Below are 25792 nucleotides of genomic sequence, written 5' to 3'. Positions count from 1 at the left end.
AGTTGGTCTTTGTATTGTGCTGTCGGCGGCGTTGCGTGTACCCTTGCAGGAAATTATTCTGGCAGTTATTGATTTAATGTAAAATAAGCTGTAAAAATTGTATATTTTAATTAATGAACCTAACGTTTTGTCATTGTTAACGACATTTCAAAGTAATGGGATACAGTAAATGGGGAAATTATTGGTGATAACAGATGAGAAGTTACTAATTTCGAGTATCGATGTTTATTGTTTAATGCTATGAAGTAAATGCAGAAAAAGCATTGTATGCGGTCACTTGCAACTTGCATACATCTTTTCTAAATTTCAGTGATGTGGTTGTCAATCGTGTGTAGAATGGTGAATATAATAAAGTGTATACCCCGATTACTCTAACCAGTCCATGATTCTCATCTTCATGACTTTTATTTTAATTTTATGCATTTCATTTTCATCATTGTAATAATAATAATAATCCAGGTTTTAAAATTTCAGGCTAAACTAATATTTTTCTCTTCAAATCTTCACTAGAAGATTAAAAAACAAATGGATTCTACTTTATCTACTGTTAAGGCAGAACCGGGAGATGAAGAAGGGGATACTCTCCGTTTCTCTGCTGGTGAAAGGCCACTTCTCGGGGGCTGCCATAATTTACGACATTGTTATGTCGACTTGTCATACTCTAGAATTATTAACCCACATGATCCTATTATCAAAGAGGAACCGGGAAGTGATAATGCTTCTCTCCATACTACGAAATACCTGGACGAGGAGCCAGTTGTAACGGAAACTGCCACTGATCTACAATATAAAGTAATATCTAGCGATATCGTCATCTTCACCGAAATAGATATTGATCTTCCTGACATTAAACAAGAGTGCGCAGAATCCTCGAGCAGACGTGAAGCTGAATCTTGTAAGTAACACTTTACAGTATGATGTGACTTATCTTCACATGTGTGGCGCGGTTTCAGAGAGATGCCGAGCATGAGGCATTTCATCGCTAGAAGCCCGACATATAAAGTTCTTGTTTAGTCAATTTAAACCGCTACAAAAAATGACATTAATTTACTTTAACCGCTTCCGTCTATTGCAACTGAGAATACAATTCAATGTGTTCAAAACTGGTAACCCTTTCTGTGTTTATGTCGTGTTAAAATAAAAGACCTTTAATATTTATACTATTTATTTACTGGCATGTAGTTAATGGCTAGTCATTTTTGTTAAAACGATATTCATGAATGATTCGAATTAAATTGTTGTATTGTTTACTTTCGGCGACCAATTTAAATTGCTTTGTATAATGAAACCAGATACAGTGAGTACTTGTCTAAGAAGCTTCTATAATGATTTAAAGAGATTCGGTATAAAAGGTGCGTAACTTACTTTCTTGAAGCGTTGTAGTATTATTATTATAGGGTATGGTATACTAGAACACTTGTAGACACCAGCAGCTGTACAAGTAAATGGATGTTCAACCAAACATCGCAGCTAGTGCTGTTATTTACTCTTTCCTGCTATTTATTCTCCATTTTCCTTCCCACATAGCATACATGTATATATTTATAGTCCTGGCATCGAGAGGTGATTTTTTTTACAGTTTTATATCAGCTTTGTGCAATAATTTTATTTTTATAGTAAAAATGTAACTTTGTTTTAAAATCACTATAAATTATGGCAATTTTAAAACAAAGTTACATTTAAATTATAAAATGGAGAGTCACAAAGTTAGTGTTTCAAATATGAATAGTAATTTTATTTTCATTTTCAGATTTAATTAGAAGTGAAACAAGATCTTCATGTTCAGAGTATATCAAGCGTAAATGTTCACAGAAAAGAACGTTAAAGAGTCATATGTTAATTCACACTGGTGAGAAACCCTTCTCTTGTTCAGAGTGTGATTATAAATGTTCACGGAAAGGAAAGATAAAGAGTCACATGTTAATTCACACTGTTGAGAAACCCTTCTCTTGTTCAGAGTGTGATTATAAATGTTCACAGGAATGGTATTTAAAGAGGCACATGTTCATTCACACTGGTGAGAAACCGTTCTCTTGTTCAGAGTGTGATTACAAATGTTCGGAGAAAGGAAACTTAAAGAAGCACATGTTAATTCACACTGGTGTGAAACCGTTCTCTTGTTCAGAGTGTGATTATAAATGTTCAAAGAAATGGCATATAAAGAGGCACATGTTAATTCACACTGGTGAGAAACCCTTCTCTTGTTCAGAGTGTGATTTTAAATATTCACAGAAAGGAACGTTTAAGAGGCACATGTTAATTCACACTGGTGAGAAACCCTTCTCTTGTTCAGAGTGTGATTATAAATGTTCACAGAAATGGGATATAAAGAGGCACATGTTCATTCACACGGGTGAGAAACCCTTCTCTTGTTCAGAGTGTGATTATAAATGTTCACGGAAAGGAACGTTAAAGAGTCACATGTTAATTCATACTGGTTAGAAACCCTTCTCTTGTTCAGAGTGTGATTATAAATGTTCACTGAGAGCAATGTTAAAGAGTCACACGTTCATTCATACTGGTGAGAAACCCTTCTGTTGTTCATAGTGTGATTATAAATGTCATTATAAATCACATGTCCACTCACACGGTGAGAAACCCTTCTCTTGTTTAGAGTGTGATTACAATTGTTCACACGGAAAGAGGGTTTAAATAGACACATGTCCACTCACACTGGTGAGAAACCCTTCTCTTGTTGAGAATGTGTATCATAAATGTTCACATAAAAAGAGTTTAAAGAGACACATGTCTACCCACACTGGTGAGAAACCCTTCTCTTGTTCAGAGTGTGATTATAAATGTTCACAGAGAGCAATGTTTAAGAGTCGCACGTTAATTCATACTGGTGAGAAACCCTTCTCTTGTTCATAGTGTGATTATAAATGTCCACGCCCAACCCTTGACTCACTGCGGCGTGGATATGTTCAGATGGCTACGTGAATACTTGCCCACTCTAGCTCAACGACAGAAATTGCGACAGAGTGCTACCTCGCTAGCCGTTGGTGATGTAGTGGTCATCCAAGACGCCGCCTCCCCCCGCAACCAGTGGCCACCAGTGGCCACCAGTCTTTGAGACAACCCAAGGTGGAGACGGTCAAGTTCGCAGCGCCAATGTGCAGACATCGACGGGTATCTATATACGTACGACCAGCGATCAAATTGGCCGTGCTAGATTTCTTCGCAGAGAAGGTTCCCACGTAGGATGGTGGGGAATGTTAGCAACGTCACACGGTGGAGTACGCCTTGGTGAAAAGTATGCGAAATTATTTTATGTTAAATTTTATGACTGAAAATGTTTTGAAAGTGAAACAAAATCATTGTTTAATATTTGTTCTCTTAATTTAACGCTAATACAACACTTTAAAGTGTAAATTATGTACTTTCTTTGAAAATTACGCGTTACAAAAAAATAATAAAACTTAATGTTTTTTTTCGTCTTTATTTCAAACTTACATTGAATTAAATTAAAAGTTATAGGTACAGAGATACTAAAAGAAAATATATAATACACAAAAAAATACTATTTGGAATCTGAAGATCAATATTCGTTTTCCGAATCATCTCCTTTACATTCTTCATCTGCTGATTCAGGCAATAGTAAATCCATAGTTTTGGTGCGAAAACGGTTTACCTCTTTTCTTGGGGTGCATCTTGTATTATTTAGTAATGGATCCGAACTGAGTAATACTCGATTTAAAAAATCCCGATTGCATACTTCCCACGAGAACTTGATGTGATGATGATTTAGCGGGTCTTGCAACTTTACTTCATTAGAATTTTCAGTAATACATATCGTCTCTTCTTTAGGATAGCAATGCCATTTTTCCCTTTTTATAATAGATATACGTTTTTATTGGAGGCTTGAATAACTTCCCATTGTTTTCTAGTAAAGTCAGCTTCTACTAATATTTCTAAAGCTTTAGATGGAATTTGTTTACAACATTTTTCTGTTCTGATTTTTCTGAGTAAATGATTTTTTTATACTTAGAAACTCGTGTTGGAGTTGCTGTCATATCTTTGAACAATTTTGAAACGTCAATATGTCCTGCAGCTCATTGATTCAAATTGGTTGCGTAACTTAGTTAATCAGATGAAATTTCTTCCCTCAGCCCTTTTGTTTTCCGTCACTTTCTGTTTTCGCTTAAATTAGCCTTTCTTTCGTGGGTCTACCTACTTTGAATAATTCATACGAAGGCAGTTGAATAGAATTTGAAAGCCATATCCCTTCTGAGATGAATGCACCATCCCCTGCACACACTTGTCATTGTACCCACTGTCATGGCTAAAGTGACCATACGTCCCGTTTTGAACGGGACCGTCCCGTTTTTAGATAGTCTGTCCCGATATAAGATAACATTTTTTTCATATTTATATTATTTATTCCTCTTATTTTCTATATCAACGTTCCTTTTCTTTTTGTTAATACATTAAAACTATGAAAAAATACGCGTTTTCTTGAATACGTACTATTACGTAAATATTGGTAGATGTCCCGTTTTGAGGACAAAAATAAATGGTCACGTTAGTCATGGCGACCTGTTGAATAAACCGATTGCATCCTAATTACGAGTTATTATTACCTTTACCCGAGCCCCGTAATAATTCAGAAGTGGGATACGAAGTTCGATAAATTAACAGCAAGTAAGTGAAAAGTGATTGCAAGTCGTAATTTATAATTTTGTGCTTTTTGGACCAACTTTCGTAATATAAACAAAACAAATGCGAGTGTTTCCTTTGTTCGCCGAATTCAACAAAGCCATGTGATAAATAACTTTTGGAATAGTATATTGTGCATCATTAATTACATTGCTTTACGTCATACGTGTGTTTGGACGTTTTTGAATTACAAATTTCGGATAATTTTGTGAAATTGTGGATGTGTTCCTTCGTAATGTAAACAAACCGAATGCGTCCTTTCTTTAAGGAGTGAAACAAAGCTTCGTGTTGAATAACACTTGGAGTTGAACTTTCTTCATCTTGGATAACATTGTTTTATGCCACATTGTGTGTCCGGACGTTTTTGGATTCCAATATATCAGACGATTCTGACAGATTTTGAGAACTTTTATTTTGGATGCGTTATTTCGTAACATAAACAAATAAACAAAATCTGAGTGCTTCCTTTGTTCAAAAGTGAAACAAAGCATTGGGTTGAATAACACTTGGAGTTAACTTTTGTTCATCCTTAATTAAATTATTTTACGTCACATCGTGTCTCCACCTGTACTGTCTCATCTCCACCTGGAGAAACATATTATGTCTCTGTGATGACCAAAGGCATTGCATAATCATATTTGTTACAGATCAAAGTTATAAAACTTGTGTGAGAACTAAAGATGTACTATCATTGCATAATCATATTGGTTACAGGTTTGGGTCAGTAATAATACTGTAAACTGTACTAAGTTTACTCCAGGTTGACCTACAGGAAAGTTAGTGCTGTAGAAGCAGCTGTATGGGTACAAGTATAGTGATTATTAACTCATCTACCGAGTTGAACTTTATATAAGAACTTGAGAATGATTACTGTGTAAGGGGTGTAACAGCTATTGGGATATATTTGGTGGATACTAGTTCACAAACTATATGGGAAGTTTAGGTACAACATAAGCCAGCAAAAATTATGAACATAATGGGTATAAGGTGTTCTTTTAAGTATGATGTGTAATGGATATAACTAGTTTGTTTTATTCTAGTAAGTACTGAGGTGTTACAACATCACTACCGTGGTATCCTTATTGCGATTATATGTGTGTAATGTTATGTTTGCCCTGTGTGGACTGAATAAGCGGTGGATTATTTTAGTTACATTTGTGTAATGTAATGTTTGTCCTGTGTGGACTAAAGAAGCGGTGGATTATTGTAATTTTATTGGTGAAATGTAATGTTTGTCCTGTGTGGACTGAATAAGCGGTGGATTATTTTTATTACATTTGTGTAATGTAATGTTTGTCGTGTGTGGACTGAATAAGCGGTGGATTATTTTTATTACATTTGTGTAATGTAATGTTTGTCGTGTGTGGACTGAATAAGCGGTGGATTATTTTTATTACATTTGTGTAATGTAATGTTTGTCGTGTGTGGACTGAATAAGCGGTGGATTATTTTTATTACATTTGTGTAATGTAATGTTTATCCTGTGTGGACTGAATAAGCGGTGGATTATTTTTATTACATTTGTGTTATGTAATGTTTGTCGTGTGTGGACTGAATAAGCGGTGGATTATTTTTATTACATTTGTGTAATGTAATATTTGTCCTGTGTGGACTGAATAAGCGGTGGATTATTTTTATTACATTTGTGTTATGTAATGTTTGTGTCCTGAGTGGACTAAATCAACAGTGGATTATTGTAATTACATGGGGGTAATGTAATGTGTGTCCAGTGTGTGGACTGTAGATAACCGGTTATCGTGGGTTTTGTGCTCTCGTATACTGATACAGGTAGAGCTGATGTGATTTTGTGCTCCCGTATACTGATACAGGATGAGCTAATGTGGTATGTGCTCCCGTATACTGATACAGGATGAGCTGATGTGGTTTGTGCTCCCGTATACTGATACAGGAAGAGCTGATGTGGTTTGTGCTCGAGCTGATGTGGTTTGTGCTTCCGTACACTGAAACAGGAAGAACTGATGTGGTTTGTGCTCCCGTATACTGATACAGGAAGAGCTGATGTGGTTTGTGATCGAGCTGATGTGGTTTGTGCTCCCGTACACTGATACAGGAAGAGCTGATGTGGTTTTGTGCTCCCGTACACTGGTACAGGAAGAGCTGATGTGGTTTTGTGCTCCCGTATACTGATACAGGAAGAGCTGATGAGGTTTGTGCTCCCGTACACTGGTACGGGAAGAGCTAATGTGGTTTTGTGCTCCCGTACACTGGTACAGGAAGAGCTGATGGAATTTGTACTCCCGTATATATACTGATACTGATAGAGACGATGTGATTTTGTATTCCTGTATACTGATAGATTCAGACGTAGAGCTGATGGACTTTGTACTCCGGTATACTCATTCCGGTAGAGCTGATGTCTGTTTCAGGATTTAAAAAAAAATAATAATAAAGGATTATAGTGGAGTGTTGGGAGGACCCAACACAGTTCCAGGTTGGGAGAATGTTACGGCGTAATATTTGTAGCAACATGAACTATGCCCCAAGCGCCCACTAGGGGCAGGGCGGGTGTACGCGGGGAATGTTTACGTTATATCCCGTATGAGACGAATGCAGGGGATGCTGCACACACTTGTCATTGTACTGTCATGGCGACCTGTTGAATAAACCGATTGCATCCTAATTACGAGTTATTATTACCTATACCCGAGCCCCGTAATACAATATTGACTTTCGTTCTGAGATTTAATTTACAAAAACATAAACGTTTGAACAAGATTTGTGAACACAAATTATTTAAATACAAGAACGATATTCTTGGCACTTTTCAATATTAATTCAAAAATGAAACTCGATTACAAACTGACGCTACGAAATTGAATTCGAATGAGCAACGATCTGTCAGCAGGAAGTTCATTTTTTGATTCCATGTGTTTACATTTACAGTGTTTGCTCGATAAAATTTTCTGATCACAAATGTCAAAAACACGAACAATTTTCTTGGCACTGTAAATTTAAATTACTAATGATTGCAAATTGTCAATGGCAAACTGACAGTTCACAACGGAGTGATGGTGCCTACACTTATTGAAGCGAACCTTAGAATTGGCAAAAGAAGGATGAAAGCAGAGTGAAGCCCGTTAAAATACGATAATGTACTTAGACGCCCTTGAGGAGATTTCAACTTTTTGATCACACTTAGAGAATCTGTATATACCACTGTGAGAGGAAATATAAGATAGATAATTTCTCACATTGACTAAGGACATCTCAACATAGAAGACGAGGAATATGTAAGATTGGGTATTTAAAGAGCTTAAGACCTGTTTTTAGTTATCACTTTACACACGTGCTTAATTCACCATTCTACCCATGATACATGACCGTGGGTAACGCTCGTATCTGAAAGTGGTATGCACACTCCTTGCCTAACGTTTAAATTCTAAATAGCGGGCTGCTTGCTTGTACTTCGTAATATACCAGTATGTACTGCGGTTCACAATTCACCTATAATTCTATATTTTGCTTGCTCTTTAATAACTAACTAACCATCAGGCCGCATCCCCCCAGGAATAGGCAGAAAAAATATAACGCCACACCAGTCCGTAGAGTTAAATTATCTCTGCCTACCCCTGCGGAGAAGCGGAGTGATGGTTAGTTGCTAAATAAATAAGTGAATGAATAGAATGCAAAAATTGATTTGAAAAAGGTCTTCATCATACTTCATTCAAACAAGCTATATTTTTTTAATGTCGTTTATTTTGTATGCCCTTTATTTCTCCGTATTTTTTTGTATATCAATTATTTCAATAAGTATTAATTAAAAGTTCATAACTATACTATTTTAAGATTAAAATTTCAATTTGAAAACAATTTTTTTCATCCGCACAGTTTGTCATCTGTTTCAAAATAACAAATAAAAACAATCAGTCATGCAAATTGTTTAGTGAAGTTGTGGAGGTCCTCACCAAAAAGTTACATTTCCAATATTGCACAAAAAACCTTTAAATGCAAATCTGTTATGTTTACTGTATTATATCGAAATCTTCATTAAAGTCGCGACACGACGTGACCAATCCTGTGCTAAACCAAAATGAAATCATTAGATCGCACTAATTGTAACAATTTTACAAGCTAGAATTCCTGATTACTTGAAATCATTTATAGTGGAAATTTAACGTTTTGGTGAGGACCTCCACAGTTGATATAAAACAATGTTTATAGCTAATGGGTCAATTTGGCGAGTGTTTTTGCCTAGAATTTTCACTCATGAATTACATTAAATTATAGTAACTTTAAATATAAAGAGTAAATCCACTCACAAGTAGGCATAGGCTATGAAACTTATAAAGTTGAAGCCTGAGTAGGGACATGATAAACGGTGTTGCATAGCCGTAGCTAGATTTCAGAGTCACTTGGACGTTAGGTAATTAAAATAAAAATGGGTCAATTTGTACACGTATATTCGCACTTAAGTGTTTTTCAAATTGACGAGTTACTTATGTGACGATTCAACATGTGTGTGTTAAGTGCATTTTTTCTTGTACATCTAAAATTACAAAGTGTGCACGAGTACGGTTTCTCGCCAGTATGAGTCAACATGTGTTTTCTTAGGTCCCCCTTTCGTGAGCATCTGTATTCACAGTCCGGGCATAAGAACGGTTTTGCATCAGTATGAATTAACATGTGCGTATTTAAACCTCCTTTCTGTATACATTTAAAAGTACAGAGTGGGCAGGAGAAGGGTTTCTCACCAGTATGAGTTAAAATGTGTGTTTTTAAGTTTCCTCTCCGTGAACATCGAAAGTCACAGTCTGAGCATGAGAATGGCTTTTCACGAGCATGAGTTAACATGTGTGTTTTCAAATGCTGATTCTGTGAAAATCTTGATTCACAAAGTGAACACGAGAACGGTTTCTCGCCAGTGTGCGTAAACATGTGCGTTTTTAAATGCCCCTTCTGTGGAAATTTCGATTCACAAATTGAACACGAGAACGGTCTCTCGCCAGTGTGAATTAGCATGTGCGTTTTTAAATGCCCTTTCTGTGAAAATTTTGATTCGCAATTTGTGCACGAGAAAGGTTTCTCGCCAGTATGAGTCAACATGTGAGTTCTTAAATGGCTTTTCTGTGAAAATCGTAATTCACATTGTGTGCACGCATATGGTTTCTCGCCAATATTTTTGTTTGTAGTCTTTTCCACTTCTGAAAAGAAAAGAAAACATTGAAATGATATTGTATTTGCGGACGATCGAAATTGTATGAAATGACCTCATACTTCTATTTTCTCAGGTCTATAAAATATACATACATATCCTACCATACCAAGTTTATTACTTGGTTCCCGTCGAATGAATCTAGTGGATTTTGAATGAATTCTGAGAATCGAATGAAGGAAGAAAGAATAGTCAAACAAAGTCATGAGCCGAATGTGGTTAGAATAGAAGCAACGGAGAACCGAGGAAAAATTGTCATGATCAAGTATTTCAAATACTTGAAATAAGTCAGGTCAGGCCAGGTCGCTTCAGGTACCAGTCCAGAGTAATATTGAATAAATATTAGAGTGAAAAATCATTTCAATTTAAAATACTTACTTATAATACAAGTGTAAGACCCTCTCCAAGCACAAGAGCTCAGTCTCTTTATTGGACACCGAGCTACAATAAAGAGACTGAGCTCTGAGGAACTGCGTTATTAATTTTATGATCGTAAGTAGAAATGTCTCGAAAATGAATTAAAATGATTTGAAAAAAAACCATATCAAATAACAACAAAAAACAAAATAATGTTGATATGACTGTTGAGGTAAGTAACTTACTAGATTTATCCTCAGCGTCACGAGAATTCGAGCACTTTCCACCGATAGGCTGAGTAACGACATTACTGGTCCCCGGTACAGGCGGCTCATCGCTTATGTATTCCTCAGTATGGAGAAAGTCGCCATAGGTATCAGATTGTGGCTCCGCATTGATAATAGGAACTTCTGGGTAGACGACTTCTTCTTTAATAGCGCAGCATGATACATCTTCACCAGAGTGTGATTTTTTACTAGTTACATCATCACGATCTGGAGGTTCGCTCTTGAGTATGGCGGGAGTTGGAGTGTCTTCCGCAATATGGAGATAATCATCATATTCAGAATCAGCTCCTGGTTCCGCTTTGATAATAGGAACTTCTGGGTAGATGAACTCCTTTTTTGCTGCGAAATACGATACATTTCCTCTACAGTTTTGAGTATTATCAGATTCTAGTTCACGTGACGCTCCCGCAGGTTCTACAGTTCGTAAAGTGTCCCCTTCTACATTATCATTCCTCGGTTCAACCTTAACTTTCCCAGAAACAAGCTCCATTGTCCTTTAACACACTGCAAGAATTAAATATAAACTGTATAAACATTTATTCTCCTCGTCAACAATATATAAATTGTAACGTCTTAATTTCTTTATAAAATGTGTAACGTAATACTCATTTGTAAAATAAAACACATTACGAATATTTCTGCCATTGTTTCGGAGCTAACAATATCTTCTATTCTTTATTTAAATGAAAAAACAAACAAAAATCTAATGAAATTTGACATTCTGTCATTTTATTCTTAATGCGGCGTCGTTAATACTATTATTGAGATACTATTATGTAATATTACTAACTTTATAGTATTTGTACTACAGCTGGAACACTTATTTCTTGGAATTATACTGTAAACAACAAACGAACAATCGTTCTGAGTTGGAATACTAATTATTATGTAGGAACATTCAGCTCAATTGACAGACGCCATTTCATGAGACACTCATAGACAATAATTTAAGTCATGGACAATCTTCTCAGAAAATATCTATTCAGGTACTGACAGGTGCCGTGGCTATTTGGATAAACGCTCAAATGCCAAACTGGCGTTGGCGTTCATTGTTCCTTTTTTAACTTTCCTAGAAGGTCTTGGCTTCAAATTCACAGTATGTTATGGCCAGACATTTCCCTGCGCGGTCGGCACCTCTATTTATATTTATATTCTATATAAACATTGTACAACCATTTTAATACGTTTTAAAAATTTGGTTGCAGCGCAGCCAAGGGGTAACTAGAGAAGAGTCATTGCTTCCACAAGGGTTATACAACCCTCAGTAATGGAGGAATAAGACGCAGAAGATCTCTTCTTATAAGATAATCTTATAAGATATAATCTTATAAGAAAATATAAATAGAATAATAATGACTTTAATAGTATATTAAAATAATAACAATCAATAACACAAAAATATATTTATTTAATAAAAAATTGATTTAGTGTGGTATATTTCGAAACACGGCTGCAAACAGAGACCAATTTCACAATTTGCACACCAATAACGACTCTTCCTTCGGATACGTTTTCCCGAATCATCTCGCTTGGAACAGCAGACCACACATCTTTTTGTAGGTCTATTTTTATTTCCAGTTATTGGAATCGAATTTAAAAAGTGTCGTTCTGTCAATCGCATCGGGTCTGGAGTTTTACTAGGTCGTCCACCCTTAAAAGAAAAATCCGGTGAGTGGTAACTCTCTACGTATTCTTCTACGAGCTTCATCCTAAACTCCAAATGTGTCATGGATCCCCCAGTTTTTGTATACAACACATAAGAATTCCAAAGGGCCTGTTCTATAAGATGAAAAAAGATTTTTCTGTAGTGTTTTTTTCCTTGTTTTCTAGGCAGTTGGTCGATGGATTGGTGTTGATCGAGTCGATTAACATTTCGCATTGTAAGATTATAATCACTAGCCACACTGGGTTTCATTAGCTTCTTACTTTTTTTTTCTATTTCCAGCGCACTTGTGCCATGGATAGTTGAAAGGAAATATACATCACTCTTTTCTTTCCATCTCATCAGCATCATTCTCCCTTTCCTATATGCTTTTATAAATCCTAAATGAACTTTCTCGGGATATTTTATATTCCTGAGCAAACCTCTTCTATTTGGTCTCACAGTCCCGTAAGTATCGGTACGATACGACGCAAGTAAATCAGCCAATTCAATAGAACTATAAAAATTATCAATCGTTAGACAGTATCCCTTATTTAGTAAGGGTTTCATCAAACTCATTACCACTTGTGAAGAAATAGGTAAATTAGGAAATTCTCTGTCAACAATTGTTCCTTTCCCGGTATAAATTAGAGAAGACCAAATGTATACTGATTTGGATTCACAAAGAAAGAATGTTGCACGTTTCATGGGAATATACTGTGTCCAACTTAATAAACCTTTATAAAGCATATGACTTTCGTCGATCGTTACATCGCGTTCTGGCGTATTGCCAGTTGGAACTTTTTATTGAGGATCTCGAGAATTGGACAGACCTCGTTTAGTTTTGGATTTAGATGCGTCGCTGGATCATATGTTTAGTTATTAGTAAAATGTAAATATTTTTTACTGAGCACATATCTTTTAAATGACATTGTTTTTGCAAAGAAAGGAGTGGAAATAGAAATTTTCTTCGACCAATACATTTTTTCTTCTGGCTTGTGTGTAATGCTCATAGACATTACGATTGAAATGAAAATTCGCATCTCCGATGGACTTACGCACCATTGATTTCCCATCCCCAAAGTTGCCCCTATTGTTCTCTTGTGTTGTATCGCAAACAAATTTGTGTCGTCGACTATTTTTCCAACCACTTCATCATCAATAAAATAATTGAAGAACTGTATAGGCGTTGTGAATGATAATTTATCGAAGAATTTCCAACAAATTCAAATGGAGCCAAGGGTGGTGGAATATCTGTACGAATATTGATTTCCGTCCATTCGTCTGCTTCAGGTTCATCCGCTTGATCTTGATCAGGAGATTCCTCTTCCCATGCCGAACTTGGAACAGAAGTTAAAGAAGATCCACTGTCTGAATTTTCTGAGTTCAAATCCCATTCACTGTCACTCTCCATGATAATGGGATCTTGAATATAAGAAATAAACTCATCAATAAAAATTATTAATAAAGTCGTTAAAAATGCACTTATTCTTAAATTGTAAAACTAACAAAATACATTTTCATGTTTAAAAAAGTTAAAACAGAATAAACGATTTGCGTTAACCACTACGAGCATCAAGTGGTAACTGTTCAGTTTAGTTCGGTTGTTCATCTAATGTAACGCAAAAAAATCGAAACCCGCGAGCAGTGCTCGGGCTGGCGCGAGATGACACATCGTCTGCAAACACTGGTCGTTCAAAAGCATGAATTTGGATATTTACATTGCGCCATTCGTAAAATACTACCTCAAGGGCGATCGAGTGGGTAACAAAAAAAAATACCCTCGATAAACTCTAAGGAGTGTTAAAAGCAAATGGCAGGACCATTACAATACTTAATAGAGCATTCTTCAGTGTTGTTCGAGGATTTCAAACATTCTTGTTTGATATTAGGAGAGAAAATATGTATTTCGTCGCATCGAAGTACAGGACTGGTCCTATTTTCGGCTTTAACTGCAATAAGTTCCTTAGAATGGAGAACATCCCCTCTTATATTGCTACTTCCTGGTTCCGCCTTGATGATAGAGCCTTCTGAGTGCATAGGCTCTTCCTTTAAAGTGGGATGTGGCCCACCGTTGCCCATAACATACTCTGCCCTTTTCTCGGTAAGGACAATCCCTAGTTCAGTCTCATATTCAAGCTCCATTATATACCTAATAACTAACCATTAACTGCCAATCATTAACTCTGAAAACATACACATTAGAAAACAATCACCTCGTTTTATAACTAAGGAATAAATTATATTTATGCATTTGAAAATGTGAAGACTTGTGTTATTTTGACAGGTAGAAATACATACCGTTGTAATTTTTCTTTATAAGCAAGTTATAACAACAACGCAGATGGCTCGGCCAAAAAGAATATATTGTACAGATAAAACGTGTACCAGTTAAAACGAACATTTAATTATAATTCATTATTTAATATTAAAACGCGTCACAGGTTGCATGACCCAGCTCCCGGAGAAATGCAAACAATATTATAAGCCATAGACAATGTGGATTTCTTAGCGTACCCGCAAACGGGTGTTTGATCTACGATTTTTGAAATTAATGCATATTTTGAATGTTATTTGATAAAGAAAAATAACCATCATGTATTTTTACAAGGTAATTATTTACCAGAGTTTGTAATATAAGTTATTAGATACCTTTTCTATCCGAGTGTTTCTTGGTAGGAATATTACCTTTCCGCCATTCTATATATGAAAAAAATCCTAGTTATAGTGATTACCTTTGTACCCTTTAGATTAAACTTACCATTTGCACAAGTCTAAAATCATATTAAAATCAATAAAACTATTCTCATCTTTTAAAACACTTTATTGTAAGTAAACAAGCATAAAAGAAAATGCAAGTAGATTTATATAAAGACGGAGGTTAACGATCATTCAGGATATTCTGATAAGTCTAGACGTGGCCGCTGACGCGCATTTCAACAATAAATGTTATAATGTTTTAGTATATATATATTTTTTGTAATCTGCTAAAACATACTAATAAAATTCTTCATATTTCTTCTATTAGATCAGCTATATAATAACAAATGTAATTACAGATATGTAATAACAATTTTCAATTATGCCTCGACCCTAGCCCCGTGTATCAGTTTGAACTATAATTTATCTAGTAAATTACCGTCGTTCTGCATCACATGTGTTAAATATCGATGCAATCGCAGCCTAGCATCGTTAAACTTGACCAAATTTCCAATGATAAGTATAAATTTTGAATAACCATATTTCATGCACTATATGCTTTCGTTCGTTCAAGAAACTTCAGATTGACGGAATATTTTGTTACTAGCCCAAGTAATATATAATTCGACAAACATTTTTCGATTACAGAACAATATTACATGACATTGATATATCGTTTTACATGCTGAAAGTGTCAAACACAAGCGATATACCATATACTGATTATGTGATAAGTTCGTCAATATTGAATGGATTCGTTTTATACATGTATGTTCATACTCAAACGATTTCACATTTGCGAGTGACGTAAGTCATGTATGTATGTAGAGATGAGTTTATTTGTTAAAAAGGTCTCTTGTCATTATGAGTTAACATGTGTATTTTCAAATAGCTCTTTTGTGAACATTTATATTCACAATGTGAGCATGAGAACGGTTTTTCATCAGTATGGGTAAACATATGCGTGTTTAAATGACTCTTTTGTGAACATCTATAGTCACAATTTGAGCAAGAAAACGGTTTGACGCCAGTGTGAATTAATGTATGTTTTCTTAAATGGTGTTTCTGTGAACATCTGAAATCACAAACTTTACACGAAAACGGTTTCTCACCGGTGTGAGTTAACATGTGCCGTTTTAAAGCTCCGTTCTGTGAACATTTAAATTCGCAAGCTGTGCATGAGAACGGTTTTTCATCAGTGTGAGTTAACATGTGTCTTTTTAAATCTCCTTTCTGTGAACATCTAAAAGCACAATTTGAGCATGACAACGGTTTCTCGCCAGTGTGAATAAACATGTGCGTTTTTAAATGGTATTTCCGTGAGAATTTCGATTTACAAGTTGTACACGAGAACGGTTTCTCACCAGTATGAATTAACATGTGTGTTTTCAAAACTGCTCTCTGTGAACATCTAAATTCGCAATTTATGCATGAAAACGGTTTCTCACCAGTATGAGTCAACGTGTGTTTTTTTAAGTTTCCTCTCTCTGAACATTTAAAATCACAAAATGTACACGAGAACGGTTTCTTGCCCGTATGAGTTACCATGTGTCTCGTCAAGGTTTCTTTCAGTAAACATTTAAATACACAATTCAAACATGAAAACGGTTTTTCGCCAGCGTGAGTAAACATATGAGTTTTTAAATGGCTTTTTTTTGAAAATTTTGATTCACAATTTGTACATGAGAATAATCTCTGACTTGATATTTTTTTACCGGTTCCCTTCAAATCTGAAAAAGAGGTATAATAAATATCAAATCAACAGGCCACAAAAAAAATGATGAACACGGTACACTACTTTGTATTTAGACACCTTCTTCGCCTTTTGCACGTTCATGGAAATCCTCATACATATTTGCCGATTATTTGGACTCCTGACCTGGTCGCTTTCTATTAGGCTAAGTAATTGGCATACCTGATCGTGCCAAGTTTTACTTGGTCTTCTGCTCCTTTTTCCAACTACATTCGCCTCATAAATTTATTTTACCGTTCTTTCCGGACTCGTTCGTTCCACATCTCCAAACCATCTCAACGCATCTTTCATAATTTGATCAATAATACTTATCGCTTTGCATTCCTTCCTTATTTCACTATTTGAACATCTTTTCATGCATCGTTTTATCGCACAATCTTCTGAGAGATCGCATTTCGACTGCATTCAGTATTAGAGCGCTAGTGCACTACACGGAATTTTACGGTCCAGCAGTCTGGTTTTTACGGTCCGGTGTAGCGTGAAAGAAACGGATGATTGGCTTGTGAACTTATCCGTCTTTCTCCGGATCAGTGCGCTCAGTATAGCTCTCTTTGAAACTACCATACACGTCACGCAAGCGTAATTACGCTTGGAACGACGAGTTTCTTAGAACGTCGACAGTTCTTCGCTATATTACTCTACGTGCGAAGACGTAGAAGACAAAAAGAATTTTGGGTTCATCCCCTTATAAGTGAAAGGTACCTGACATGGTCATTTTACATAAACCACAATAAATTGAGGCAGGACGAAAGAATTTTTTTAAACTACTATCGGATGTCAATAGCTAGTTATGATTTCTTTCTATACCACTTACGCGCGTGGATCAAAAGACAAGGTACAAATTGAAGGTTGTGTGTATCACCAAATGAAATGCTTGCTTTTGAATAACCTAACGTCCAAGTGACTCTGAAATCTAGCTACGGCTTATGCAACACAGCTTATCATGACCCTACTCAGGCTTCAACTTTTTAAATTGTATAGCCTATGCCTACTCGTGAGTGGATTTACTCTTTATGTTTAAAGTTACTATAATTTCATGTAATTCATGAGTGAAAATTATAGGCAAAAACGAGTGTTTTTGCCGAGTGCTGCTTGCTGTAAGGTAAGTGTGTACAGTATTTATACAGTGATTGAGCAAGGGAGTGAGTAGATTGGCGTACACGGCTAGAGTAAACGGCAGAGGATTCTACTTTTTTTTCTCAAATGCTGTCTACGTTGGTATAGTTCGTAGGATAAGTAGTACTCTACCTGTGTAAACCAGGCTTTAGTGAGATACTATTGCGATCCTGGATTTCAGATGTATAATCTGAAAAAAACTAACCTAAAATAAAGAATCAATTTTAATATTTCTCATTGTATACTATATATTCTCATTTAATTTATACAAAGATAGGTTTTAACCCTACCTGCCAAAAGCCGATATATCGGTTTTCGGTAAACTTGAAACGTATTACATACATTTTGGACGGCATGTTAGGGATTCTTTCAGGGTTGTGCAAAATTATTCGATTCGTATTGTTTTTATTCTTTCAATAAGTTATGGATCGATAATTAGAATTAAATGATTATTTATATCTTACAATTAGTTAAAATATTACAAAAAAAACGTAGGCGGCGGTAATGAAGCACGCGGAGAAGGCCGTGACGTTGATGGAGCAGAGGGATAGTAGATCCATTGTGCTGTCTTCTTATTTTCAGTTTATGGAAGATGCGACGGGGTGACATCTTTAGTTGGAGAGTTGACAGCGACATACATCAATGGCGATGATGCTGCAGAGTTGAACGAAGATGCTCAGATGCGATTCATATATTTGCGAAGCAGCTGCATCACGTCGATTCTGAACTCCAGTCTATCATCTTCGCTTATGCGCTTAGTGGCTGGCAAAATAGACATCAAAAATGCTTTATCGTCATCTTTATATTCATCCTCTCGTGGCTCATGACGTTGAAGCGCCTTCAACATCTTCACATCACCTGGATTTAATTTTTTTTTCCGGCTCTGAGTTAGTGACGTTACAGGATGAATTCTGGATGAAAAGGAATCATCTTGAGAGGAATTTATCATGTCAGAGATAGTCGAATCCTCTTTAATATTGTTTAATAAAAATAGCAAGTGTTTGTGATAAATATATTGCTTTTTCTGAGCTTGCCCAGATTTCATTTTTAGAGATTTAATGAAATAGTCTCTCGTGTTATTCCATTTATTGGTGATAGTATTAACTGAAATAAAAAAGTAATGAAAGTATGTATTTATTACAAGTACTTAGCCTGTGGAAATACTTTCACCGATACGTTTAATAACTACCATTTGGGTATTAAAACGATAAGTGAAATAATCAGTTTAGTATGCAGTACAATATGGGATTAATTAAGCAGTGAATTTCTTGTAACATCGAATACAGATAACTGGAAATCAGCGGCAAGTAAATTTGAAGCCAGAGAAAATTTCCCAAACTGCTCAGGTGCCGTGGACGGAAAACACATACGAATTAAGAACTTTCCTTCTGCCGGGTCTATGAATTATAACTATAAAGGCTACCGTTCCATAGTGCTTCTAGCAGTGACCTATTCTAACTATAAATTTGTGTTTCTCGATATAGGAGCTATTGGAAAATACTATTTTTCAGCTACGATGTTTCATAAGCTACTGACTGAGGGTTACAAGTACCTAATCCAACTCCTTCGCATCCTTCTCTAAACTACAGAATGTCATACGTTTTCGTGGGCGATGAAGCATTTCAACTTGACAATTTGTTATGATCTTATGGTGGAAAACATAACTATCGACTGTCTCGGGCACGCAGATATGCGGAATGTGCTATTGGTATATTGGCATATAAGTGGCACATACTTCATCGTCCACTAAACGTATTAAAACAATTGAGTAGACATAGTCCAAGCACGCGTCGTTTGACATAATATTGCTCGTGAAAGAGATGGGTACACACATAATGACATGTTGGTACGTGTTAATTGCAGCGGTTTGCAAGATATTCCCATCGCTACCAATAACGCCCAGGGGGGACGAACACCCAACTATATAAGAAACAATTTCGCAGAAGTCCCGCAGGATCTGTGTCATGGTAAATGTCAAAAATTTAATACTAATAAATTATACAACTACTTACGTATTTCGTCTTTCTTTCTGTCATCAAACCTCTCAAATTCCGGTTCGAAGAATGAACAAATTTCTCGCCATGCATTGTTTCTCTTAATTCTGTTTTTATACGCATCCATAGTTTTATCCCATAAACATGGTTTAGATTCAACAAGTTGTACTAGCGTAAAATTATCGTACATGATTGTGAACTCGATCACGCTAAACTGTCAAACTTCGCGGTCGATTTTAATTGAATGAAACGAGCGAGGCGCGCGGCGCGAGGGCAGGTTGCTGAGGAAGTGATGGAAGGGGCAACGCAGTGTCCGGTCCGTGCGCCCCCCTCCCCCGCGTCCGCCCTGCGAGCTCATGAATAATAAAAACCGGTCCGGAATGGAGAGAAAAGTAAAATGCCGGTCAGTAATGTACATTTATAAGGCGTGCCATAGCGGCAGCGAGTGTTTTTGCCTAGAATTTTCACTCATGAATTACATAATAGTATAGAAACTTTTAACATAAAGAGTAAATCCACTCACGAGTAGGCATAGGTTATAAAACTTAAAAAGTTGAAGCCTGAGTAGAGTAACGATAAGTGGTGTTGCACAAGCAATAGCTAGATTTTATAGTAACTTGGACGTTAGGTAATTTTAAAAAAGTGCTTTATCGGACCGTAAAAAACCGGACTGCCGGACAGTAAAATTACGTGTAGTGCACAAGCGCCAGTAGAAATACTTGACCGTGCCAAGTTTTTCTTAGTTTTCAAATAAAAATAAATGCTTGAAAAATTGATTTACAGTTAAAAGTAATGGAGCAACGAGCTACTTGCAGACATACTTACTAGAGGCATGTTTAATGTTGTTAGAGGATTGTTTGCATTCTTGTTTGATGTCAGGATAGGATATATCCATTTCTTCGTATTGTAGTGCACTACTGGTGCCCGGTTCGGCTTTGACTGTAGTAACTCCTTCAATGAGAGAAATATCCCCTTCTACATCGCTACAGTCTGGTTCCGCTTTGATAATAGGGATCTCTGGATAAATGACCTCTTCCTTTAAAGTAGGATGTGCAGCAGACTCCGCCCCTTCCCCAGTCCCTGGTTTAGCCTTATTTTCCATCTTCTACTTTCTGAAAATTGTCATTCTAATAAACAAAATACTGAACAATCGCCTCGTTTCATAATCAGCGAATAAATCATGGATTAAATAACATTTGTAAATGTGTAGACTTTTATAGTTGTAAGTTTAAAGTGAAGGTTTTTGCCTGGAATTATTTAAAACATCTTGAGTGTGTCCAAATACTTTTTCACAAATCTGGATAATCTCCAATTATAGGAGTTATTTTTAATATTGTTTTTTGACATCTCATCAAGGATGAATAAGAATATGGAAGTCTGGGCATTTACGGGGTTGACGACCGTCATAGGCTGGTCTAAATTATCACTTTACACATTATTTTACCCATTATTGAAGACCACACCACTCAAATTCTTTCAAGTTTCTTCATCTTTGATAAGATGTCAAAAAATAATATGAAAATAACCCATGTAATTGGAGATAATCCAGATTTTGTGAACAAGTATTTGGACACACTCAAAATGTTGTTAATCCTTTATATGTTGAGTATGTTAAATTAGATATTCATCCCGACTGATAATGATCCATTGTATAATATATATGTGAACCAATTTTGAAACATTGTTCTTGGATCACTACAACTTCACTAGGGACATCTTTTGATGAGATGAAAAAAATGTAAATGCCCTAAATGCCCAGACTTTCATATTCTTCATCTTTAATGAGATGTCAAAAAAATACTTGGAATTATTCACTCAAGAATTACATTAAATTGTAGACCATTTGACCTTTATAGATATACCTTATTCTTCACAACCGGATCATTAAGTACAACAACGATAAAACAATACTTTTATGAGCATCCAATATGAACCACGAACGATGAACTCGAAGCGACTTATGAAGAAACGCATAAACAATAGAACTAGTCATAGACAATACTTTAAATTGTTTAGTACCTACCGTCAATGTAAGTATTCTTATACCTCTAGGGAGAGAGCGAATGATTTTGCCTAGAATTTTCACTCATGAACTATTATGCATGAAATTATAGTAACTTTAAACATAAATAGTAAATCTACTCACGCGTAGGTATGGGCTATAAAACTTAAAAAGTCGAACTCTGATTAGGGTTATGATAAACGCTGTTGCGTAAACCGTAGCTAGATTTCATATTCACTTGGACGTTAGGTAATTAGGAAAAACCCTGAAAGCATTCATCAGTGTATTTAAAGAATCAGTGAAGCTATCCTTCGCCATTTTACTTTACATTTATTTTGCGTATGAATTATTTTCTCCTTTAAAAAAATATTAAATCCTTTTAGTTATTTTATGGTTCTCCAAATAAATACATCGAAGTGTATTGACCTTAAGTTTTATATTTTCTATGTATATTACTACTTCTACTCCTACCATTACGCCGTTTCGCCACAGGGTAAGGCAGATAATGGAACATTACACTCTTCTGTTCTGACATGCATTCCTCGCTTCGTTCACATCCATAAATTTAGTTTTAAATGCTCTCTGATTATGCAGACTTTTGATACCACCAGATTTTCGGTGCACATTTGTCAATTTGGACAAATCCAATGTTTCTCCACTTGGGGCAGATTTATAGATAACAATATAAATATTTAAACATAGATACATACGTTTATTTTTACTTAATTCATACGTATTATAAAAATGTGGGCTTTGTTTAGTTATTGTTCCACTTTTCGCTTCAGCAACCTTCAGGTTAGCAATTTAAAAGACAATTTAAACTTTGTGTGCTGTAGATCTAAATAGCAATACAGTAGAACCACTCTCTTAAGTAATTTATTTCGGAAATAAATCTTCCTTTGATCCTCTCTCCCCTTGTAAAAAAACTAATTATTCTAATTTTATTCTACGTATATATAAAGGCCAATTGCGCACTCTGGTTTACGAAATGGTTTTTAATCAAACATTGTGTTTCTAGTTTTAACCAAAAATAATATTGTGTTTCCATACATTAATTGATTTGTGTTTTTTTTCTCTTTCCTTTATAGTGATTATGTTTTTTTTTGTCGCGGTAAGTGCCAAATAACCCAATTTTTCAATGCTAATATAATGCAATTTTGTCTATGATTTTGTCTATGCGTTTCTGCTGGAGTCTTCTACAATACCTCATGACATGTAGTACCTAAAAGTAAATGAAATGAAAAGTTGGTTTAAATTTGTTCTATACATTCTCAAAATAGTATAATTTTTCATTGCGGTATGTGCGTTTTTTCACAATTAAAGCACATGAAAAAAAAAAGGTTCTACCTGTCAAACCATACAAATCTGTACATTTCTATTAATTATGCCAGGTAATTTTTATTGTGGATATTTGCAGGGTTGACGATTGGCTGTTTCCAGAAAGTAGATTGAATATAAGATGGAGTTAGAATGTAAGACTGAATTAGAGACAGTCCTTACTGAAGAAGGAGTAAAGTCCACTGTACGGAACAGTGAGTCACATTCCACTAAAAAGAAAGAAGTTATGTATACAGAAATTTCCATTATTAAGGTAGAACCAGATAGCAGCGATGGAAAAGGGGATATTCTCCAAACTGAGGACATCATGGAGGCACCATGTCCTGACATAATCAAGTGCGAACCAGAGTTTGGTATAGAAATGAGTAATAACCCACACTTGAGTGAAAATGTATCATATTTCGCTGTAAAGAAGGAGATTGTCTATCCAGAGGTTCTTATCACCAAGACGGATCCAAATAGTAGCGATGTAAAAGGGGGTAATCTCCATACTGATGAACTAACTACAGTTAATGCGGAACCAGCGACTAGCGCTGTACTAAAACACGAGAAAATAGATATATTTTTACCTGATATTAAAAAGGAATGTTTGAGTTCCCCGCACAGCATCGAAAATGATTCTAGTAAGTATATCTGGACATATATACATTTATTCTATTTGACGTGTGGTTGTTGTCATCATACCAATATCTCTACATGAGGGAGTATGGAATCTATCCACGGTTTCCCTTTATATATAAGTAAACCTTTTAAATAAACTCATATGCTATAGATTTGATTAAAATGTTATACTTTTTTCAGATTTAAAGAGGGCAAAAAATAAAAAGAAAGTCGAGAAACCCTTATCGTGTACAAATTGTGAATATAGATGTTCACAGAAAAGAGATTTAAGAAGACACATGTTTACTCATACTGGCGAGAAACCATTTAAGTGCACAAATTGTGAATTTAGATGCTCACTTAAATATAGCTTAAGAACACACATGTTGACTCACACTGGTGAAAAATCTTTCTCATGTTCAAATTGTGAATTTAAATGTTCTCAGAATGGGACTTTAAAAAGACACATGTTAACTCACACAGGTGAGAAACCCTTCTCATGCACTAATTGTGACTCTAAATTTTCACAAAAATGCCATTTAAAGACGCACATGTTGTACCACACTGGCGAAAAACCATTCTCATGTCCACATTGTGAATTGAAATTTACGCAGAGGGGACATTTAAAAACACACATCTTGACCCATACTAATGAGAAACCATTGTCATGTTCGGAATGTGATTACAGATGTCCACGAAGAGGAGATTTAATGAGTCATATGTTAACCCATACTCGTAAGAAACCATACTCGTGTGCAGAGTGCGAATACAGATGTTCACGAAATTCCGATTTGAAGAGTCATATGCTTACCCATACCCGCGAAAAATCATTCTCATGTGCAATTTGTAATTTCAAATGTTCGTGGAAAAGTGTATTAAATAGACACGTGTTATCTCATCACATTAATGACACACCAAATTGAGTAAACGTGTAGAAAACTGTCAACTGACTTGCTTGTCACTCCCCACTACCCCGGACGATAGCCTTAATGAGTTACGTACGTTAAAAAACGAGTGATATTTTATCGTTCAACATTTTAGCGCCGTGCAGACCGCTATGGTCCACATAGCTTCTTCTCCGTCTTATTCTTCATTACTGTAGGTTGTGACCCTTGTGGAAGCAATGACTTTTCTCCAGTTATCCCTTGACTGTGTTGTACGTAGCGCTCCAACCACTGAGGTGCCTGCTGCTGCCTTAACTGCATCGGTCCATCGTGTGGGGATCTTCCTCTCCCTCTCTTCCCCTCCAGACTATCGATCACAACTAGACATTCTGGGCTATCCTCATTGCCACCCACAACGTATTCAAAGAACTGGAGAATCCGTCGGGTACAGAGACTGGCCAGAGTCAAGCCATTCAAGCGTAGTTCCTGGCGAATGGACTCATCGGTGCGTCTAGCTGTTTATGGAATTCGGAGCATGCGTCTCCCTTTCTGCTGCTTTTATGGCCTTTTGTGTGCGACGAATAAATTGATCGTGATTGCGCAAAATGCATTGCTGTCAGCAAACACTAGACAATACCAACATATAGAGACAAAACGGATAGTACGCCATATGCGTTCATGAATACATTCGCTTGTGTGTTGGAGCAAATAATGTGGCCGTTTCCTGTTATAGACTATGTAATCCTGACTGCTTAGTTTGACTGAACTTTGAAAAACTTTATGAAATAATAATAAAAAGGTACGATATAGGTTTTCGCAACGATATTAATTTTCCAAAAGATTTTTGTTTTATTTATAAGTTATAATATAAAGAATAACGTAGTGAGTGCTTCAAATATTTACATATTTCTTTATGAAATTAATTATTATTCGTATTCGCTTGTAATGCTCCTTATTCATAAAAATCGTCCCTATTATTATGAAATTTAATAAAACGACCATTATTTTATTTTTATTATATCTGTTTTTTGTATATCCATTGTATTTTATCTTTTTATTTTTTATTACACTTGTATTATTTTCTACTCATGTTTTCCAATTTTCTGGGCAAGCTCATTTTAAATGGTTTGCGTACGAAGACATTTTTTTAAACTGGCATCACTAAATTCAAACCGGAAACACGTAGAATTCGAGACGTTCATCTTTTTATGAACTTCATCTATACAAAATTGTCAATGGCTCGTGTGAAGCAGCGCCGGTTGTGTGTCCGTTGCTCCTCCGTAATTTTTA

The 25792-nt window shown here is 35.7% G+C and overlaps 4 protein-coding genes, 1 long non-coding RNA gene and 1 pseudogene across 8 annotated transcripts; 3 read left to right on the top strand and 3 right to left on the bottom strand.

Annotated features, from left to right (window-relative positions):
* Window positions 1–7291, top strand: LOC148306590 (uncharacterized). Of its 2 annotated transcripts, none has more exons than XR_015837974.1 (3): window positions 1–78; window positions 475–895; window positions 1751–7291. It is a non-coding gene; the product is annotated as an uncharacterized LOC148306590 (long non-coding RNA). The 2 variants fall into 2 exon arrangements; XR_015837973.1 differs by having other exon boundaries at window positions 1–339.
* Window positions 7292–8355: 1064 nt separating this feature from the next.
* Window positions 8356–11399, bottom strand: LOC148306589 (uncharacterized). Its single transcript, XM_088264692.1, has 3 exons — window positions 11264–11399; window positions 10432–10977; window positions 8356–9818 (listed from the first exon to the last, which is right to left on the bottom strand). The coding sequence occupies exons 2-3, from the start codon at window positions 10961–10963 to the stop codon at window positions 9097–9099; spliced, it is 1254 nt and encodes a 417-aa protein (XP_088120818.1). The 5' UTR covers window positions 10964–10977; window positions 11264–11399; the 3' UTR covers window positions 8356–9096.
* Window positions 11400–14973: 3574 nt separating this feature from the next.
* On the bottom strand, window positions 14974–17261 carry LOC148306588 (uncharacterized). Its single transcript, XM_088264693.1, has one exon. The coding sequence runs from the start codon at window positions 16445–16447 to the stop codon at window positions 15659–15661; it is 789 nt and encodes a 262-aa protein (XP_088120819.1). The 5' UTR covers window positions 16448–17261; the 3' UTR covers window positions 14974–15658.
* A 645-nt stretch (window positions 17262–17906) lies between these two features.
* LOC148306586 (uncharacterized) lies at window positions 17907–20024 on the bottom strand. Its single transcript, XM_088264694.1, has 2 exons — window positions 19697–20024; window positions 17907–18788 (listed from the first exon to the last, which is right to left on the bottom strand). Exons 1-2 carry the CDS (start codon window positions 19866–19868, stop codon window positions 18361–18363), a joined length of 600 nt encoding a protein of 199 aa, XP_088120820.1. The 5' UTR covers window positions 19869–20024; the 3' UTR covers window positions 17907–18360.
* LOC148306587 (uncharacterized) lies at window positions 18805–19660 on the top strand (annotated as a pseudogene).
* Window positions 20025–22866: 2842 nt separating the features above from the next.
* Window positions 22867–25468, top strand: LOC148306585 (uncharacterized). Of its 3 annotated transcripts, none has more exons than XM_088264717.1 (3): window positions 22867–22924; window positions 23098–23641; window positions 23820–25468. In XM_088264717.1, the coding sequence occupies exons 2-3, from the start codon at window positions 23140–23142 to the stop codon at window positions 24539–24541; spliced, it is 1224 nt and encodes a 407-aa protein (XP_088120843.1). In that variant the 5' UTR covers window positions 22867–22924; window positions 23098–23139; the 3' UTR covers window positions 24542–25468. The 3 variants fall into 3 exon arrangements, with proteins under 3 accessions (XP_088120843.1, XP_088120841.1, XP_088120842.1); XM_088264715.1 differs by having other exon boundaries at window positions 22895–23020; XM_088264716.1 differs by having other exon boundaries at window positions 22912–22977.
* Window positions 25469–25792: the final 324 nt, after the last annotated feature.

The sequence above is a fragment of the Brachycentrus maculatus genome, unplaced genomic scaffold, assembly GCF_059751285.1.
Source record: "Brachycentrus maculatus isolate JH-2025_06_01 unplaced genomic scaffold, ASM5975128v1 h1tg000236l, whole genome shotgun sequence".
In the NCBI taxonomy this organism is placed as follows: domain Eukaryota; kingdom Metazoa; phylum Arthropoda; class Insecta; order Trichoptera; family Brachycentridae; genus Brachycentrus; species Brachycentrus maculatus.
Note: the sequence above shows the minus strand (reverse complement) of the source record. Positions and strands in the feature narration are given on the sequence as shown.